We start from the raw sequence: 21,185 nt of genomic DNA on the forward strand, positions 1-21,185 counted from the left end.
AGACATCTGGATGCATTTCTCATTGTCACAGACAAACATGTGGATTCCTGAGCCGTCATCGCGAGCTGCCGTTCGCTTCATTTGAAATGGTGTTTCAAATGAAAAAGAAAGTTGAACATTGAGTGTCAGTGGAAAACAGGCTGTGAAAACACGACTATTCTTGAAAATGAAGAATTGCTTTAATTAGTTGTCCTTTCTTTCAAACATTTCCTATTTTCTTGCTCACTGAGGATAGAAGATAGATACATCTTGTGTGCTTCTGTATGATTAAACAGCTCGACTACCTGCTGATTTAACCTGTTTCATCCTATTTGATAGTGAACGGGAGACTGATTACATCATCCAGCAGAGCGACGGTTTCTAACCCAAACAAAAGACTGACACAGCTTCACTGGGTCAAATCTACTTTGTCTGCGCCACTGAAATTCAATTCAAGTTTTTTAACATCAATCACTTGATCACACACGTCGTAGTGTAAGCAGAGCTCTTCACAGTACGCTTTTCGTTCTAGTATTTGAACTACAGTCTACACTACAACTACAGTTTAAAAAATAAATGTTTTTGATGCTACATTGTAGTAAACCAGTGCCAGTCAGCTTTTATGGGGCAAATGAAGTGTAACCTGAGGTTACACATTTCACCAATACACATCCCACAGCAGGGATTTGATTTCTTTTCCAGACAGGTGAGCCGAGGGCGTCAGTAAAAGATTAAAGTTCAGTGAGCCTTGTACCTCTCTGGAGAAGAAGGGAAATCATCTGATGGTTTGTGTCTTGCTAGTGTCTCAAATAAACACACAGACATTAAAGTGAATATTTGTTTTTTTTTTTATATAAGCAAACTGAAATGTCTGACATTTGGGCCTTCAAAAAAAAACAAAACACAAAAACAAGCCATCTAAATGTCAGCTTGTGTTTATGACATTTCACAAACCGAACGATTAATAAATTAATCAAAAAACTGATGCAGACTAATTCCTAATGAAAACAGTCTTCTTTCTTCTTTCGTCTGCTCCTCTTCTACTTTCCTACTCCTCCCACATCTTTCTCCTTCTGACCATCATCAATGGCAGCAGCATCTTGTGGCGATCCTCAGTGACAGACTAGACAAACACACACACGCACACACTCTCTCATTGCCCACTGAGTTGATCCTTTCCTCACAATAGAACCAGATTAATGTTCTCCTTGCAGCCTGATAAGCCTCCCTTTGTTTGTCTACCCATCAGAGACAGTGAGTGTGTATGCATGTCTGCGAGACTCTTTTATATTCCAGACTTTTTATATTTTTTGGAGAGGAAGTGTCATCGGGTGTATTGTCTGTGTGTATGTGTATTTGAAAGCATTTTAGAGGCGGGTGTCTTCTGTTTCAGTGTGTATGGCAGCATGTATGCATGTAAGGTGAGACCAGGCGGCTCAGAGCCCTGTTTGCTTGTCATCTGTAAAGATGACAAAGAGCTCAGACATGGAACAAGAGTGTTTGTGAGTATTGCAAGAAAGAACTTCTTTACCTAACTACTGCTAGAAACGAATTTTAAAAAACGTAAACGTTTTAAAAAACGTCAGTATACTGTACATTTATATTATGTTGTGCTATATTGACTAATCAGGTCATGAGTCAATATAGCATTTAAAGATAACCTGTAGAGTTTTTGACCACCAGTGATGCAGCTAAGTGTTTTTAGGAGGTCCACACTCCTGTGAGTGTGATTTATTACTCAGCCCTGGCCTTGGTTTTATATAACTCTATGTTATTTGGGCCTCAGGGATACACACAGTACGTTGTTTAGGTTAAAGAAACAGGCACCTCTAATCAAACGCCAGTGTCATCACATTGATCTCTTAGTTCAGCTAATAGTACTTTTACTTTACCACACTCTTGGTAATTGGAATTGAATCAGCAAATTTCCTCAGATCGAAGAGGCGTGTTTGCTGTTTTAATTTCAGCTCATTGTTATGGCTGAAAAGCTCTAAGAGCATATGTGGTGTAAAGAAGGCTGCGCTCACTTTGCCGTCGGCACGTTGCCCGCACGAGGCATTTAAGCAAACAGTGATCTCCTATCTTCTCGTGTTCACAATCAATGCATTTGCCACTGTGTCTGTATATGCGCGAGAAATAAGTAATAAGCGACTGTTTAATGAGAATATGTATTCATGAGTCGACAATTGCCAGGGAAATGGAGTACATCGCCACAGGGAAGGTTGTTATCAATGTTTGTTTAAATATTTAATCTCACTCAAGTTCTCATTTCATACATTATAAACCAAGACATGGGAGCGGGGAAGCGCAAAGAAGTCCATAATGCAGCAACTGGTCTGTTATTGTAAGCAGACAGAGAGAGAGACTGTGCAACACAAGGGTTAAACAAGCTCAGGGATATATTTATAGTCATTATCCTTGTGTATGGGATTAGCATGCTTACCTGGAACCACATATCCACACTCACTCTATGAGCTCACACAGGTTTATGATGTAATTGATGCGTTTACTAGTTAATCTTGTAGACAGTCATCGGGGGAAAGGGAGAAAGGACACGGTTCAGTAGTTGCCAGGGTTCCCGATGCTTCGCTGACAACAGTGGTGGTGTTGGTGACAGGTCACATAGAGACGACATGAGAGAGAAGCCCCGGAGTCCATCCTTCAAGAGGGTACACGCAGGAGGAGTGTGTGTAGGGTAGAGTAGTGTGTATGTGTACATGTGGTTCTGCTTGTCGTATATATGTGGGGCTTTACTAAGTTCAGTGAAGATACCACCTATATGAATCTTGAATCTTGTAATCAAGGAAAGTAGTGGAAGTCCATTCAGCTTGAACTTCATGAATATACTATGTCAATGTTTTTTTCCATTAGGAACCATGCTACCAAGTTTGCAAATTGAGAGTCGGCAAGTAATTAGTAATTAACAAAATAATGTTGAATAAAATAATTTACACCTGGAACAACAAAAAGTCACAGGGTAGTAAATATTCTTCAGAGAGTCTAGTCTATGTTTCCACAAAGCTACTAGGTTGCACTTAACTCAGCTAACAGTCCTAAAGGTGCTGTTCAGTGACAACTGAGTTCTTGAAGACGTTTCAGCTCTCATCCGGAAAGCTTCATCAGTTCTGACTGACTGGCTGGAGTAGAAGGACTTAGAAACTCTGTGGAGTCATTACAGTAAGTCGTTAACACTTTAATAGTTACGCGTGAGTTGTTGTTCCACATGGTTCTCAGGTGTGTCGTTGGGACCACACGAGACAAGATGTGAATCGGCCTGATTAGTGATGAAAGAACTGCTCTGTAAGTTGGTTATAGATAAAGCCTTAGGCCACCTTCTTTACTGGGAGATGACTGAGAGATTGTGGTAATAATCAGTGTTTATACACCAAGTTAAAAAAACAACAGTAAACCAGATAATAGGTTCAAATATGTGAATGAAATATCCATAGAACCCCTTTAGGAGTCTTTAGATATGCATCATATGTGGGTCTTGGAGGTGCCGTCCATCGTAGTTCTAAGAGAAAGTTATTTTCATATGAAAAATTGCTGTTATATACATGAGTTGAGAAAACTGAATGTATGCACACATCTACTGATGTGTTTCCCACAAGCTGTTTCCCCTATTTATAGCCCACTTTATGTGTCCCCCTGTGTGTTTTTTAATGAGCTGTGATGGGTTTCCTGTTTCACCAGGCGGCGCTCAGACAGAAGGAGCTGGAGAAGGGCGTCCAGTGGGCTCTGGAGAACGACAAGACGCTGAGACAGATCCAGGAGTCGCTTGCCAACACGGACCGCCACCTCACTTCGTACTTGACTGACCGCATCGACGCCCAGCAGATACCGCAGGAGGCTCAGGTAGTGTCAGTGGGTGCTTGAAGGCGTGTGACGAATGAAGAGAATCAAAAATTAAACTCACGTCGAAATAAAACATTAGACCTATACTATCAATTGAATGTTATCTGTAAAATCAGTCAGTGTGTTTAGATTTGACTTTGTTCAGTCCCGCAGTCATCCTGCTATAGTAATTTAAACAAACATACGAAGGGGTAACATTAGATTTGCAGTGTTAGCAATTCTATCTACTGAAATCTATCAGTTTCTAACTCTGACCACACAGCACAGCGTCAACTTTAAGTCATTCAAAGTTAAAACACTGCTACAGTGCTGGTTTACTTTCAGTCTGCATTTTGACTGGACATGTTTTGTAGAAATGCATAATGATGAGATTGCTCGTTGACATAATTCAATTTAGAATGAAATTAAAAGTTAATTAAACTACATCAAAAACATGATTACCATTGACAGCCAGAGACAGACCTAGAGCAGCTTGTAGCTTCTTGGATAGATGCCACTTGAAATTGTTGGTTGTTCCATGTCTGTGTACTTCCCACAGCATAGTACCTCATCTGCTGGGCTCAACTCTTTTCTCTTCTGGTACTCCATATTTTATTTTCCACTGCAAATATACGCAGTACCCCCCTCAGTATAGCTGGTTATCATGTTGGTGTATTGACTTACGCAGGAACAATGGAGGATACTGAAGGAATGCTGTTTTTGCTTCTTGGTATGTGGCTGTTTGTCACATCAATGAGACGAGTTTTATTACAGAAGAGACTGAGACTAAAAGCAGCAAGACGAAAGACTCCTGAACAGAATCAGGAGAGTTTGGCAAATACTTCAGAGTCCAGACTACGAGACAGTTTTTTCTGACCAGTCAGTAGTCTGCAGTCTTTTCATGTCACCTTTTGATATCGCCTCAGCTCGATTGGGACTTTGACAGAGGTGATATGAAAAGTACCAGTTACCAGATACTATCCACAACTTCTGTCCAATGGAAAACTAAATTAGGTGAGTAGAGTAGAGCCGAGTTGAGCCACAGTCGTGTGGTGAGAAAGTGCTGTTAGAGATGACTCACTTAGGGTTAATCAAAGCTAGACTAACTAAACTAACCTAGAAGTTGGTAGATCCCTCTTCTTTGAGGTGAAAAAACAGAAAAAGACAAATAGATTTGTCCAAACTTGGTAGTTCAAGCTCAATACGTTTTTCCCCAACACTTTCCGCTGTTGTTGCAGTGATTCAAAGCTGCTGCTCGTTATTGATACTCTCCCACTGGTCAATACACAGAATTGCATTTGTTTACATGTAGCGTAAATTTCTGATGATGTGCACAAATGATGCTCACTGCGAGGTCACCATGATGTAGACATGAACAAGATGAATGGAGATACAGTATGTACAGGTATTTGAAAAGTAGTAATTATAGATTTAAAAGACAGTAAAAAAAAATTAAGAGGTAGAGAGAGTGAAGAAGAAGTGGAAATTAAAATTAGACTTTCACTGTCTCAGTGTGCAAAGGAACCCAAGATGGAATGACAAATGCTCTATTTCTCTCTGTGGTCCTAATTAAGTTTGAAGCTGCTTGGCACAGAGACATCAGGAGCACACACACACACACACACACACACACACAGTGCCACTGTCTTTTTCTCTCTTCTTCTGCATACCTACTAGTACTGACACACACACACACACACACACCTTTCGGACAACTGACAGGTGACTGATCAAGAAATAATGGCCTGCAGTGATACGATGAGTGGTACAAACGTGTCAGTGTGTGTGCAGAGAAGGGATGTAGAGATTACCTTCACGTGCTCTGTAGACCACCAGGGCAAAGGATGACATTTCTCTCTCTGTCTCTACCTCACACACACCGACAGGAGGATGAGAGATTGATTGGATTAGAGTGGTGTGGATGAGTATCTGTGATTACTGGCATTTGGTATTTTAAAAATGGAGAGTTGTGAAGAGACGGTGTGTGTGTGTGTGTGTGTGTTTGTGTGTGTGTGTGTGTGTGTGTGTGTGTGTGTGTGTGTGTGTGTGTGCAAGCAAATGTGTGCATGTGATAGAAGAAGACAGCTACAAGTCATAAAAGCCTTTGAGTGCTTTCCCCTCTCTCCTTGATGCCTACTGCCCCCTTGTGGTCAGCAGATGGTGGTAGTGTCAGTCCCATATATACATCTACATGTATATTCTTTAGAAATATTAGATGCTTGTTTTCCATTCATTTGAATGAAAAATACTGAAAATACTAATCATTTGTCTTAACTGATATTTTTAGTCCTGATTCGACATTTATTCGAGGATGTGTGTTTGTATGTGTGCGTGTGCGAGTAACAGAAAATCCAGTCGGACCTGAGTGACCATGACGCGACTCTGGAGGACATGAGGAAGAAGAACCAGGACAAAGAGCCATCCCAGATGGGACAGATAGACCTTACCCAGGTATTTTCATTTTGGTTTACTGACAGCATTTAAATAGATTTCTAATAACTTAGTAAAAAACAGCATGTCAGTCTTTGTTAATGTGAAGTCTCTGGTGCTGTTATGGATCCTTACTTATCAAGACACAGGCTGTTAAAGGTCTTTAGGGTTAGCTCACAGAGGTGGACACACACACACACACATTGTCAAATGTACTGCCAGTATGCAATTAGCCATTCAGACCCCTCCATCAGTACCCAGGTTTCACCAAACTCCCCCTTTGTTCCTATTAATCGTTATTGTTTAGTCTGTTTTAATGTTCAGTGAACAGACAGCTGGAATCTGTTGCACCAGCTGTTTTTAAGTGCAAACCCACTAAGTGGAGTTTCTCAGATTAAAAGAACTCCACTCAAAATAACTTGTTCTTATGTTGAGTGTTGTTTCTAAATAGTAGTTGTAGAATATTGTAATGAAACATGAAAATCTGTGATTTGAACCTTTATTTATCTGATAAAAAGTACGAATAGAAGATTTAGTGTTTTTACATGTTACACTTTTAATAACTTAGGAACTGAGCATGTTACCTTTGTCATGGGCACCTGAATCACAGATGCTGGATACTGCGCATTTTGCTGATAACACTCTGGTATTTTTCATATTTGCCGCAGAGAACGTGATGTTATTGTTTTCAGAAAACAAGATGAAACGTGGACACATAACACGTTTCCATTGTCTTTTGGTCCCTCGGACATGAGCTCATAGGAACTTGGTGTTTCTGCACAGAATTGATGTATGGCGTTTTCCTTGAATGTCCCGTTTGCATTTCTCAATACAACCACGGACTGAGATTCTGGATCTTCAATGAGTAATAATATGTGGAAAAATCATTAGAAGTCCACAACACATAAGTAGGGTATATGCAAAATACAGTAATTACAGTTATTAATAGAGTAAGTCCTTAAACTGTATATCCTGCAGCAAAATACGAAAGGTCCTTAGACAATCCTTATACTTAAATTAACAAAAACACAAACAGTTTCTTTTGTTTCTGGACTCAGTCACAATCCACACGCATTATTGTGTTGCTAGATTTTTTTTTTGTATTTTCAGTTGAAATTTATGAGCGTCTTTGTCTCTTCACAGAAAATGCTGGGGGACGTGTGGACCAAGTTCCGGCTCTTCCAGAAGCCGGCCAACTTTGACTCTCGGCTGGCCGAGTGTGAGCGCTTGCTGGCTGGGGTCAAAAGTCAAGTGGCGGTGCTGGACATCCGCAGTGTGGAGCAGGATGTGGTGCAGTCACAGCTGGAGCAGTGTATGGTGCGTAATCACACGTCAGTGGTGGAGAGGTCGATACTGTATGTACAGTAGGTGTAGTTCCTACAGTTACTCTTTGCTGTCTGATTGTGTCTAACAGAAGTTGTACAAGATGCTGAGTGAAGTGAAAGGGGAGGTGGAGACGGTGATAAAAACAGGCCGACAGATCGTCCAGAGGCAGCAGACTGAGCAGCCCAAAGAACTGGATGACAGAGTGACCGCCCTCAAACTGCTCTACAACCAGCTGGGAGCACAGGTAAGAACACACACAGAGGCAGACATAGAAGCCAAGGTTTCATGACGGATTGGCTGTATCCACTGTATACGTGCACGTTTTAAGGTAACCGAGAGCAAAGCGGAGCTGGAGAAGAGTCTGAAGCTGTCGAGGAAGCTGCGTAAGGAGCTGAACGCGCTCACGGAGTGGCTGGCTGCGACTGACGCTGAGCTGACCAAGCGCTCTGCTGTGGACGGTATGCCCAGCGACCTGGAGGCTGAGGTGGCGTGGGCACAGGTACGACACACACATAAAACACAGTGACGTCCTGAAGACCCACAGGTTTAAGATGTTACTGTGAAATAACAAAATATATTTTAACATTTAAATGGACAGTGGAACATTATAACATTAATTAATACCCAATTCTAAAAGATGCACTTTCGCCTTTTCTGCATAAAATAAAGATAACTACTAAATACATTCAAACATTTAGAGGAGATTCTCTGCCTAAGCTCCATCTATCATGTTCTTCCCGCTGCTTTGTGCCACCAGAGTCATTAAAATGTTGTATTTTCTGTCACACCCCCAATAAAGATGATTCTAATGATTTGGAGAAGAAAAGACGTTTCATTAAAGGATCCAGTGGAGTTTTTGACCTCTAGGAACATTTTGTGTTTTTATGAGTCGGTTTATGTTATGTTTGTCTCGAGGGTTCACACAAATACGCGTGTGGGTGATGCAAAACACATTCCTGCCTGTGGCTTCACAATATTCCACTGATGTGTTGTAGCAGCAGCTTTGCTGCGCCAACAAAGGCAGACTAGAAGAAGACTGCTACGAAAAACATGTGAGGACAGAATGAAGCTTTAATCTCAAACTGTTATCCTCTCTCTCTTTCTACTCTCAGTCTATCCATGCAGAGATAGAGAAGCGTCAGCCTCAGCTGCAGGCTGTAGTGGATCTCGCTGAGGCCCTCAAGGCCGTGCTGCGGGGCCACGGAGGCCTGGTCGACGACAAAGTCAGCTTGCTGCGCTGCAACTGGATTGCAGTGACATCCAGAGCAGAGGAGTGGCTCAACCTGCTGCTGGTCAGAGAAAGCAAATCAAAAACAATCTCTTGCTACAGTTTTGTCTTATTCGTGCTAAAATTATTTCAAAGTCTCTAAAAATATCTCAACAGAAGTGTGGCTGCAGCCTGAAGTCTCTTTTCCTCTCGTTCTCTCTCAGGACTACCAGCAGCAGATGCAGAAGTTAGATAAAGAGATGGAGGAAGTGAACGGATGGATCGACGGAGCAGAGAAAAAGCTGAACGACATGGACAGCCAGGGACCCAACGACACTGTGCTGAAGGTCCTGATCTTTGTGTACTTAAGTGTTTTCTTCTCTGTTTGTACATTAGAAGTCAGAAACTTTTGTCTATTACAAAAAGAAATAGAGAGTTACTCGAAAACCCAGATAATTATCCTCAACTGCGTTCTTTTGTTATTAGCTGTAGGGCAGAATGATAAATCATTAACACTCACTTATCTTTTGTTATTGCCTATGGGAGGTAGCGAGTGTTCGCTCTAAAGTCTTGTTAAATATAAGGTTAATTGCCTTTTAATTTAGTCGTATAAACTGAATGAAAGATATTCACTTTTACTGTACAGTGGATTTTTTATTCCTCCACACCAGCGACACTCGTAGCCAGAGGTATTATGTTTTCAGGTTGTCTGTACTGTGCACCCCATTCTAGAGAATGAGAAATGAAAGAAAACAAGTGAAGGAATTTCACTCAAGGGTGAATTGTCTGATTAGGATACAAGTCTGAACAGATATGATGAAGACAAACAAGTCCAAGGCAGTGGTTCTAGTTATTATTATTATTATTATTATTATTATTATTATTATTATTATTATTATTATTATTATTATTATTGAAGAATCAAAACAATAATAAATTAGACATATGATCCTGCCAGATTAGATTAATTGGAATTAAAAAGCTGAATTATGAATTTAGAACTTAATTTTTGTCTTGATAATTTTTTATTAAAATCAATAACTAAACCTGAACAATTTAAATTTAGCTTTTTGAAAATTAGACACTTTTCTTATTAATTTGTTTGAAATGTTTCCTTTAGAAAGAAAAAAACGGGGTAGTTAAAAATATTTTGGTAGATAAAATAAATAAATACATTTCCAAATCAGCCACATCTTTAAAACCTCTAAAAGTCCTTTACATTTTTGATGTGACGAGATATTTTCATGAAACATACTCAATAATTCACTAACCATGGAGGAAACCTCTGTTGTATTTTTGAAAGTCTTTAAAATTCAAAACAGCTTTAATGAGAAAATTAACTCTACATGTCTGTATCCAGGTGCTACGTGCAGAGCTGGATCTGACGAGGGGTAAGATGGAGGAGGTGAGGGCGTTAGCCCAGGATCTCATGTCCACCAGGGGGGAGAACTGTCAGGCCCAGGTTGGACCCAAAATGGAGCAGCTCAACCAGAGATTTGACAGCATTGCACAACGCATCGCCTCTGGACTGGTAGGGACGCAAGACAATTAAACCCTCTGAATGATTTAATTTTTAAATTCAGTTAACACAGAGTGTGAGATTTAATTAAACTGTCGGTTGTTATTTGTTTTTGTTTTGGCCTGTGAACACTTTTCAGCTTTAAATCAATTTGCTCTCTTTCTTCATTCCTGCTAAATACTATATAATCCAAAGTGTCTCCATAAATTTACTTCACGCTCTCTCCAGACTCCAAACTCTTCCTAAGTGTCACTACATAGACTTCAAACTCTCACTAAATGTACTTTAAACACTCACTTAACAGACTTCAAGCTCTCACACTAAATTTACTTCAGACTCCCACTAAATCTTCTCCAACGAGTCAGACTAGATTTACTTTCTCTAGGCCACTAATGATCTTTCTTTCCCGCCGTGTCTGTGTGCATCTGTGCCGCCGGTGTGTGCGTTTGCGGCAGACGGCAGCGTCACCCAAGGAGCTGGAGCAGTACCACAGTGAGGCACAGATCTGGCTGGAGCTCCTCGAGGAGGAAGTCAAACAGGGAGAAAACCTGAAGGAGGAAGACTTCCAGGAGGACAAGGTTTGCACGAGATCACATCATCGCAGCTGATTTGACTTCCTCTCATTTGATGCACACACTTATAAGTAACATGTATGTCTGCGTGTGCAGGACTGTGAGGAAGGTGCAGTGAAGGAATTACTGTTGAAAGGAGAGAATCTACAGAAGAGAGTGCCGGACCAGGACAAGAGAGAGCAGATCAGACTGAAACACAATCAGCTCAACAGCAAGTACAACACAGTGAAGGTAACAGAAGAAAAATTGAGGCGCCCTCTCTACAGGGACATGTTCATATATTTATGACTGTTTGTATTCTTAGACTTTCAAGTCAAAGTAGATGAACTTGATGCAGTAATGTCCACGGCTGTGTGTGTGTGTGTGTATGTGTTCGTGTTCGTGTGTAGGATCTGCGAGTACTGCGGAACAGGAAAGCGTTGGCCATCGCTCCCCAGTGGTACCAGTACAGGAGGAAGTCACATGACCTGCTGGCCTGGCTGAACGACATCCAGCGCAGCGTGGACCAGCTCCCCGACCCCCCTGAGGGAGAGAGGGTCAAGGTGACGAGACACAAATGCGTCCACAAACACACACTTAGTATTTCACCTTTGTCTTCATCTCACATTTTGTGTCTTCGTCATTATACATTTTCTTGGTGTATGTGAATCCTTCCTGTTTGTTTCCTCTCCTTCTTTTGGACAAGAGGATATTTTCAAGAAGAGAACTTTCTGTATAGTTTTTCAAGGAAATATTTCTAAATCTATTCAAAGTAATAACTGCAAATCATCTCTTATCCCCAGTGGAGACCGGAGTAGTGGAGTTGAAGGGTAATGAAGGCATTTGACCATCAATAAATCATTATAGGATTATTTTGGAGACAGCAGAAGTATAATTATTCTTTATCATGGCTTATAAAAGCTGATACCAACTGACTTGCACAGTTTCTTTAAGTGCACCACTGAGCTTCAGAGCTGCACAGTGCAAAGCAGATTACTTTACTGCAGCTTGAGCTTACAGATTTTCCCATTAAGGCAGAGAGCAGTATGACTGAGGAAGTGGGAAATAAACATACAAGAGGGGAAACAAACTCCGGTAGTTAGTTTAAAAAACACATCGTGCTAAGAAGTGATAATATGTGAAATGTAATTTAATATTACATTAATTTTCTTATATATTTTTATTTTAAGTATTTGACAATACTTCATGCAATAGCACAATTTAAAAATGTACTTTGGGGTGAAAAACTGTGGAAAATCTAAAGCCAAATAATGTTTTTTAACTCATGTATGACTTGAAGCATCTCTACTTTGTTACTGTTATGATGTGTTCATAATTATCATTGAGTCAAATCGTCAATAATAGGCCAGAGGTTATGATTCATGGTTTTTAAAGTAAACTATTCAAGTGTGGTAGTTGAATGTTGATGCTAAATATTCAGTAGTGATTAAATCTCAACTTTATAATTAATTCTTATTAATTCTTTACAGCCTGTGTTTACTTACACCCTAACAAACAGTGTCCTGCCACACAAGCCCATTTCATTATTATGAAAATCCTCTAAAAATTTTAAATAAGAAATGTAGTTCTGCCGAGGTATCCACATATATTTGACAGTGATACATCGATGGTAACGCTTCACCTTTAAAACCTGTTTTGCATGTGTTTCATGGAGAAGCCTTGTCCTCCTCCTGTTTTCTGCCCCCACCCTCACTGTGTATGTGTGTCTTTTACTTGCAGATGATCACTATGATATTTCGCTAAGCGGACACCTCACGCGCTCACCTCACCTGTCAGTGCCGCAACTGAGATTACACTCTGCCATCTCTCTGTCTCTCCAGCTTTTCACCCCCCACATCCCTCAGTTCACACTCACAGTTTATTCCTCTGTACTGGCCTGTGACTGTACTCCTCCTCGCTGTAAATAAAGTCTTAAGTCAGTGTGCGCCTCCTAATTACAACATTACAACGCCTTCTTATTTTATATGGATTGTTTAAATGGAGCCACAAACAATATCAATATAGAGTATCGTTGTTGGTGTGTTTGCTAGTGCGTAAACAGATGTGTTTTATTATTTTTACTGTGTGTTAATTGTCCCTGTGTGTGTGTGTGTGTTTGTGAATGTGTGTTCAAGCACATCCACATGCTTCTCTGTGCCCTCTCACACCCGCTCTCCAGCGGGCTCGGTCAATAGCAACTGAACACCTGGTTGATTTCGTCCAATAGGAAATTGGCTCAGAGTTCGACAAGAAGAAGGAGGAGCTTAAGGAGGTGCAGGGCTTAGCCAATCAGCTCTCAGCAGCTGGAGCCGCCAGTCTAGTGGAGCCCCGCCAACTCCAGCTCAACACGCGCTGGGTTGAGGTGGAGGGCAAGTTCACACCCTTCAAAAGACAATATGTGAGTTTCACTAGGCACGACTTCTATACCTACAGTACTAACTGAAAATACAATCAACTAGACACGTTCATAATACTAACTACATGTATCTGAGCCCTTATTCTGTAGAAGACGCTGTGTGAGTGTCAGTAATTAACTTTTAGCATGAAACGTGTTTGTGGAAGTTTGGGTTGTAAGTAGTTCTGACAGTAGGTCAGACTTTTAATTACTAACACTCTCCTGTAACACTATAAAACAATATGGTTCAAATAAATCAAAACACAAATTCGGTTCACTTTAAGTTGACAGTTGACAAACTTTCGTGGACATCAAACTTTCTAGAGATGATTTAGTACAAAACACTTATTGTAGTTACTGTAGTTAGAGGAGACGATTGATACAGCTCCTGAAACGTTGCAGTAAATATGGAGCTAGCACCAGCACGTGGTTAGCTTAGCTTAACTTTGGTGCTTATTTATTATGCTAAATAGCGAAATAAGATGCTATTGAAATATGATGCTCTACAGCCAAGAAATGAACTTTGAATGACACTAGTTAGTGCCACAGTTAGCATACAGCCAAGATCAGCCTTCATTCAAGTAAACGCTTCTCTACACTCAGTTTCCACTTTATTACGTATACCCTAATTAAACTAACGAAGGAACGAATCCTCCACTAAGGTTCTACTGTTATTTTTTTCTCGTAATTGCTTTTGAGAGATGCTGAATCACCTCTATGATCATTTTGGAGGCTGTACCTTATGTTAAAAGCAGATCTTTCAATTTATTTGTCTCATTGGCATCTTCCAAAATGATCACACAGTTCAGGACCTCCTAAAATGTTTTCAACGGTTGACCCCTCACTGACCCTTCAAAAGTTACTTGGAGTCTTTATCCAAATTCCCCCTACAATAAAATCTGAGTTGCTTTGTTTTTCTTTGCTGCATTCTCATGTCTTATGTGTACAGAACATGTAAAGCATGTTAACATGTCTGAATCTCATCGATTGCTCTGTCTGGATCTGTGTCACTGCATGCCCGTCTGCCAGCCAATCACGTCACACCCTTCCAGCTCCCTAATCTGCCAATCACTGAAAATGTAAACATTCAACCACATGAGCGTACATCTCTCGATAACAGCTAAACCTTCAGACTTCTACTCTTCGGACACACTGAGAGGAATCATAAGCACATAATTAGTGCCATTTCCATCTTTATTTACCAAGAGACCAGTGACTGAGCAGCGATGCTCTGCTTCAGTGTGGCGCAGTAAACCTGGGAGCTGCCCGGGCCACTCATCTGCTTCACTTGAGCTGTTTAGGGACTTCAGTGCATTACTCGAGGACTCTCGAGCAGTAATCATTAAGAGACATGGGTGCACTTCATTTCCTATAGTCTCGAAACAGTCGTGGGTACTCGGTAATCACAAACCTGGCTCAACTTTAAACTACAGCAGCAAGACATTTGTAAGAAATGAACTCTGTTTTGAGGTGATTCTAGATAATCCTTTCCAAATTTGATATTAAATCTGTGATGTCTTAAAGACAGAAATACAAGGTTGTGCATTTATTATGTCCCAATCAGACACTATGGGTGCAAACGTTTGAGTTTGTGACAACAGATCAGATCAGATCTTCAGCATATCTGACCCTAGGTAATCTTCAGCCAGCGCTCAGGCACGTTAACGGACCAACTTTATTTGGTATGTTAGCAGCAGAAACGCTCAGTAAACAGAAGCCGTCTGCTGGACACATGTATGTGGACGTGGGTGAATGATCTAATCTCACATTTTAAAACCAAATACAAAAATACCAAAATGGTGCACATGAAGAAAGGGCCTCAGTGTGCTTCGGGAAAATGCCACCTTACTGGTGCAAAGCTGCACTTCTGGCTGCCTGCTGCCTGCACCAAAATAGAGTCATAGTCATTTTCATCTCCTCTCGGTGCCTGGGCAGCAGTGAATCATTGTGACATATGGTAGAGTCAGGCACAGGATTGACTCCGACTGTTACTACTGCTGTCTATCCTGGTGCAGTGGTTTTGCTACAGAATAATAGTTTAATGTGTATTCTATCCAAGTCATATAGACAAGTAGAGAAGTAGACCAGATTGTGAGAGTGGGAGACAATCTGTTCTGTTCTCTCTTTAAAGCTGGTTGAGCTGGCTGGAGGAGCGTGACATTATTTAGTCGCTAGGATTGTTTTTGTTCAGCACACATACAGTACTATATTTCACCTGGAACGTGAATATGTGCTGTAAGGAACAGGTGCTAAATGCACTTCAAAGCTCAGCTGAGGCTCAGGTGAAACTTCGAGACTCCCATTAAACTAAATCCTGTGTTTTATACAGTTAGTGTATTTAAACCTAATTTCACTTATTTTGTTTCCCCGGTTCCTCGTCGAGATGCAGCGGAGGGATATCTTCTACTGGCTTTTTACTCACTTGTTGCAGATGTTAGAAACAGTTATGTCAGGCCCCAGCAGTATCTCACATACACATCTCTGTGGAGCTAATTGTACTTAACCTCATGTTCCTCAGACTTTTTCTTCTCTGATATTTATCCTCTAAGAACAGTACTTCACATCGAATCTGCAAAGTACTAATTATAAAGCACTCAAGTTACAACACCTGCACACGACTGGTGGAAGATATCCCTACGCCACAGCTCACAAGCAACTACTTTAGTTGAAAAACCATACTGCGCATAACCACCAGCCTTAAGACCAACTTTTTGATCTCCAGTCAGTGTGTATGTGTGGGCACATTTGATTCTCATCTGATTCTCTAAAACAACTATTTCTGTGATTGGAATGATAACATCAAGAGATTTAAAGCACAGCAAGCTACAGTGATTTAATTTCAAGAGGCTGCAGAGGAATATGTTAGTCATATGTTAGTAGAGCTTAAAAGTGAGGGTATTTTGAAGTCTGCTGCATAAATTTTGATCATTTTTAAACGTATCTCTTGTGTGAAGTTGAACTGCAAAGGGTAATTTACATTTCTTCAAAAACAGGGAGCCACCAGACAGAGCAATTACCTTCCTGCAGTCAGTGAGTGAATCGGCTTGTGCACCCCAACCCACCCCTGTTGCACACATTATTACTGTCACACCAGGCAAAGCCAGAGCTGACTTGTTAACTCAAGGCCACCAGCAATCATTAACTTTCTATGAGGCTGCTAATAATGCTAATATGTGTGTCTTATTTTAGGTTAATTAAAAAGTGTCATTTGAATGGGAGACGCGATTGTGCGGGCGACGTGAGCATAACAATGAGGTGAAACGAACAGAGTGTTAATATTCCGCCGTCTCTGCGCCGTGGAGAGCAGCTTCATTTGCCATGCTGAGTTAGACCATTGTGTGTCATGGTCGGGGGAAATGAAAAATTCATTTCAGCTCACGAATTCAAGAGTTAAATCCCAATCAAAAGCTTGAATGTGTTAAAAGTAGGTTGAGAGAGGGTTTTATATACAAAATAGATTAATAACATATCTGTAGGGGAGAGATCAGACAGCCATGAAATGATCTGGGATTTAGAATTCATCATCTGAAGTTTGTTGAGTAGTAACAAGCATGTATCATTTACTGTTTATTTGTATATGTTGTTTTTATTTTTCTGATACCTCTCTACTTTGTGTGTTTGTGAAAATGTGTGTTTGTGCCTACACCTTCCTCTGTGTGTGTGTGGGTGGGTGTGCAGGAGTACCTGACAGAGCTGCAGGCGTTGCTGCGTTCTGTGTCAGAGACGGACTTCAAGCTGAACTCTCCTGAATACTGGCCCGCAGCGTATTATAACCTGCCTCAGCAAGAGCACTGCCTGAAGGTCAGTGTCTGTCTGAAAGCCACACATGATATTTCTCAGAAAATAATATGAACAATCAACTCTCAGGTAATTGCAAAAAATATGGGCTTTTAAATCTTCTGTTTGTTAAATACCCCCAGTAAAGAAGATACTAAAAAACAATACTACACAACCAGCAGATTAGCAGTATTTAATGGTTATCTTCCAAAGCTGCAGTCGTTGTAGAACATTGTTCATGTCTACAACCAGGTCGAGGTCATCCCAAGAATGCAGTTTAGTGATCTGACGTTCTTGACGCTCTTTTCACCTCTCATGTGAAAGTTGGAATTCTGGAGTTCCCAGGAAATGTTAACTGCCTGAATCCCACTGAAGTCAGATTTCTAACTTGAAAAGTGAGTCCTATTTGCAATTTCAAAAGCATAAGAATAGAATACAGCTTAATCATAGGCATGTGTCAGGAGAAATGTTTTAACCTGGTCTTAAAAACTCACACATCTGAGGTCTGATGGTTGTTTATGCCAGGAAGATGTTGCACAGAGGTCCAAATGCTACTTCACTGCACTTGATTTTGACTCTAATCTCCATAAGTAAGCCTCTGGATCTTAGAGCTCTCCATGGTGTATATTCTTCAAGCATATCAATTTTGTCTTCAGTGACTTCTAGACCAGAAGCAGCACAGCACTGTCCAACTGCTACCTGTGGACATGTTGCTATGACGTATGTGTGAGCAAAATATGCTCTTTTAGAAACTATTTTTGCTAATAGTGGCTAACCTGGCTGCAACTGGTATTGTTAAGTTTAAGTCATTCACACTCACACACCAATACCGAGTGGAACAACTTGCAGGCGGCAATAAGGCCACTTCAAGCCTTTCAGATGAGAGGTGGAACACTGTCAAGAACGTCAAACAAGTCCAGTTGCTACTGAACCGCACCTTTGAGATAACCTTGACTAATGATCTTCACACATGGAAATGGTACTAAAACAGCTGCAACTTTGGAAGTCGCGACAGATTAGTCGTTTAATAAGACTAATCTGTTGGTTTCATGGCAAATTCATAATGAGTCCAGGAAAAGAAATTGTTGTTACAACCACAGATTGATGTTTCTACTGTTCAGTGCACTATTCCTGTAGTATCCAGTAATGACAAGAAAAACAAAAACTGACCTCACCTTCGCACACACAGAAGGTGAAGGGGAGCACTGACAAGTTGCAAGGGCCGGTGGAAGGAGCGTTGGCCCGCAAAGAGGAAATGGTAGCAGGTGCACGGCCTCTGGAGGGACAGAGGATCAAAGAGAGCTCTGCCCTCCTCAGTACCAACTGGGACAAACTGAACAAGCTCTACCAGGACAGACTGAAGTAAGGAGGGGACGTAGGCAAAGGGAGAAATAAAGGACAGATGTTGCACAGCCATATACATAAACATCTGCATGTGTTTGTATGTGTGTGCACTTCAAGGCGTTGGCAGGATTGCAACTCCAAGTGGCAGAAGTTCACGGCAGATCAGAAGGCTCTGGATGACTGGCTGAATGACGCTGAGAGCACTTTGAAACTGGTGGAAAGTGAACCAGCAGCACACAGACAGCACCTCAGGGTAACACACCCACACACACACACACACACACACACACACACACACACACAGATATAATATAAAGCTTCCATCTTTTTTAGTTTTGTGTCTAAACTGATGTTACAGTATATGATAGCGTTACATGCAAAGGCAGATTCCCTTGACCTAAGAAGACGTATTATGACATGACTGTGAAAATTGTGTCATCACAGTGTATTATCGGTTATGAGTTTGGACATCACATTAGTCAGCATTTTAACAAGCTCTTGTTCAATTCCCTTCTGGGGGTGGGGTTGTTGTGGGCTCTCTGACCACTCCAGTATATTTTGTGTTGCTTTCTGAACCAGCACGAGTTAATATTATTTGACCATTTGTTTTCATTTGTGTTTTAAATTATTTTTAAAAGTTGTATCTTGCAGCTTTAATCCCCTTTAGCGTTAAATCTTCAGTCCTATTTGTAAATTAGGTGGCAACTTAAGAGATTATTAGTGCTATGAAATTTCAAGTAGGTCAACCAGTGATTGTTATTATAAAAGATGAATCATTTTGTCTATAAAATGTCAACTGATTGACTTTTGATTAATAGACTAATCATTGCTGCTATAAAATGACATAAAGCCCATGATGAAGGCCACCTCCAGCTCCCAATCAATGAAAGACAATAAGAGAGTCTCTCTCCACAGATTCCCACTGAAAAGAAGCATTAAATAACACAGCAAGAGTCAAACTAGTGAAATCACTTAGTCTCACTTCAAGAAGGTCCTGCAGCTTATAAAACTGTCATATACTGTAACATACTTTTAACACTTGATATAACTCAATTATTTTCAAAATAAATAATTGTTTGTTTTTTGTGGGGTTATTTATTTTTGAAGAGTATATTAATTCAGAATGTTGCAAATAAAACCTTCCTAACTAAATGCTAACTGATCATTACAAAACCATTTTGCTATTACGCTATTATACACTGTGTGCTGCTAACAAGTATACAGTACAACTGAGCTAGAGGACAAGTACATTGGAGTGTCTAGTTTAAGAAACAGATGCCCCACAGGCCCTCATCTGGCAGCTTCAAGAAATAGTGCAAAAGACCAGTCTGAACATTGAACCCAGGTTTGTCCTACAACAGGACAACGACCCAAAGCACAGCTCTAAACTAGACAAGAACTAGTTGGGGAAGAAGCAGTCAGCTGCTCTCAAGGAGTGACCAGCACCATCACCAGGTCTCAACCCTATTGAGCTGTTGTGGGAGCAACTAGAATGGCCAAGAACTGCAAGACTGTAATTGCTGCAAATGCAGGATTTTTTAATGAAAGCAAAGGACAAAACTTACTTAATCGCTATTCAAACTCATTTAACTCAATACCTCAAACTTTTGAACTGTTGTGTATATCTTAAAAAATGTCAACAAGATCAAGCTACTGTATTCAGTACACAACACATAATTGAAAATTAAAAGGGAAAATGAATTAAATAACAAAGTGCTTAATAAATATACAAAATAAAATCCCTAAGAAGGAAACAAACAAACCTTCACATGGCATCACATAACATTCACATCATCAAAAGTGATACTAACTTTGTATTTGCGAGTTGCTGGTGTCCGTCTGATGGCTGCAGCACACGTACAGTGCACACACAGATGGCAGTTGTCAAGAGGAGAAAGTAGTGAGTGTCTGACAGTGCAGTCAGCCTCAATACAAACAGAACACTTTCTTTTTTTAGGCCTTATGTAACAATATTATATCATCAAATTTGGCATTTCAATGTTACATCAACCCTCAAAACTACAACTGGAGGATTAGGAAAAACAATTTAATACAAATATAGAACCACGCGCTTGAAGCTCTCTGAGGTTTAGATTATTAGTGTATATGTAATCACCTCTTAATCAACAAGGACAGATATATGAAGGGTTGCGTTCGCAGGTGATAGCTTCATTTTCTGTTGTTAACCACAAACACAAATCCTCATTATTTGCTGCTGAAATTGTAAATATTGCACTCAGTGTTCCATATTGTTTGCGAGTGTATTCGCATCATCAGACATGCCCAGTCCAATCTGGGATGCTGTGATCAGCTCTCAGTGTCCACCTGCAGAGACAGGGATGCAGCATCCAAGTGCCACTCAAGTGCCACTTTGTGTGTGTTTGTATGTGTGTGAAAGAGAGAGAGAGAGAGATGGAGAAAGAAGGACCATCTGGTACCTCAAATCACAACCTGCCACCTGATCTGCCCCCTATCCTTATGCCCCAGTGTATGATCACACATACGTAAACACTGAATGCGTTGTTTGTGGGAACATTTAATCTGTTCTTCTGGAAATGGTCAGTTTACGTCACGCAAATAAAAACTATTTTTTTGTATTTAAAGGAATAGTTCAACAATAGAAAAGTGCTTATTCCTTTTTTTTTTACCCAGAGTTAGATAAGAAGATCAACATCATTCCAATAAATGCTAAATATCTTATAGAAAAAATTAAACTAGACTCATAGCTTGCTTAGCATAGCCACTAGACAATTCCAGCACTAAATTATTTGTAACACCACGTAATGTTTTCTGTTTTTGTAAATATTAACAAACATATGATGT

At 40.4% G+C, this 21,185-nt stretch overlaps 1 protein-coding gene across 1 annotated transcript in view; it reads left to right on the top strand.

Annotated features, from left to right (window-relative positions):
• Window positions 1-21,185, top strand: part of dmd (dystrophin) — a 240,174-nt gene that overhangs the window by 154,991 nt on the left and 63,998 nt on the right. The window contains exons 34-48 of the mRNA XM_026364224.1: window positions 3,673-3,834; window positions 6,160-6,264; window positions 7,387-7,560; window positions 7,658-7,813; window positions 7,898-8,068; window positions 8,682-8,861; window positions 9,001-9,123; window positions 10,137-10,307; window positions 10,751-10,873; window positions 10,964-11,098; window positions 11,257-11,409; window positions 13,074-13,244; window positions 16,920-17,042; window positions 18,208-18,380; window positions 18,480-18,615. Coding sequence (XP_026220009.1) covers window positions 3,673-3,834; window positions 6,160-6,264; window positions 7,387-7,560; window positions 7,658-7,813; window positions 7,898-8,068; window positions 8,682-8,861; window positions 9,001-9,123; window positions 10,137-10,307; window positions 10,751-10,873; window positions 10,964-11,098; window positions 11,257-11,409; window positions 13,074-13,244; window positions 16,920-17,042; window positions 18,208-18,380; window positions 18,480-18,615 — 2,256 coding nt within the window. The remainder of the gene's footprint in view (window positions 1-3,672; window positions 3,835-6,159; window positions 6,265-7,386; window positions 7,561-7,657; window positions 7,814-7,897; window positions 8,069-8,681; window positions 8,862-9,000; window positions 9,124-10,136; window positions 10,308-10,750; window positions 10,874-10,963; window positions 11,099-11,256; window positions 11,410-13,073; window positions 13,245-16,919; window positions 17,043-18,207; window positions 18,381-18,479; window positions 18,616-21,185) is intronic.

This window comes from Anabas testudineus, chromosome 2 (genome assembly GCF_900324465.2).
Source record: "Anabas testudineus chromosome 2, fAnaTes1.2, whole genome shotgun sequence".
In the NCBI taxonomy this organism is placed as follows: domain Eukaryota; kingdom Metazoa; phylum Chordata; class Actinopteri; order Anabantiformes; family Anabantidae; genus Anabas; species Anabas testudineus.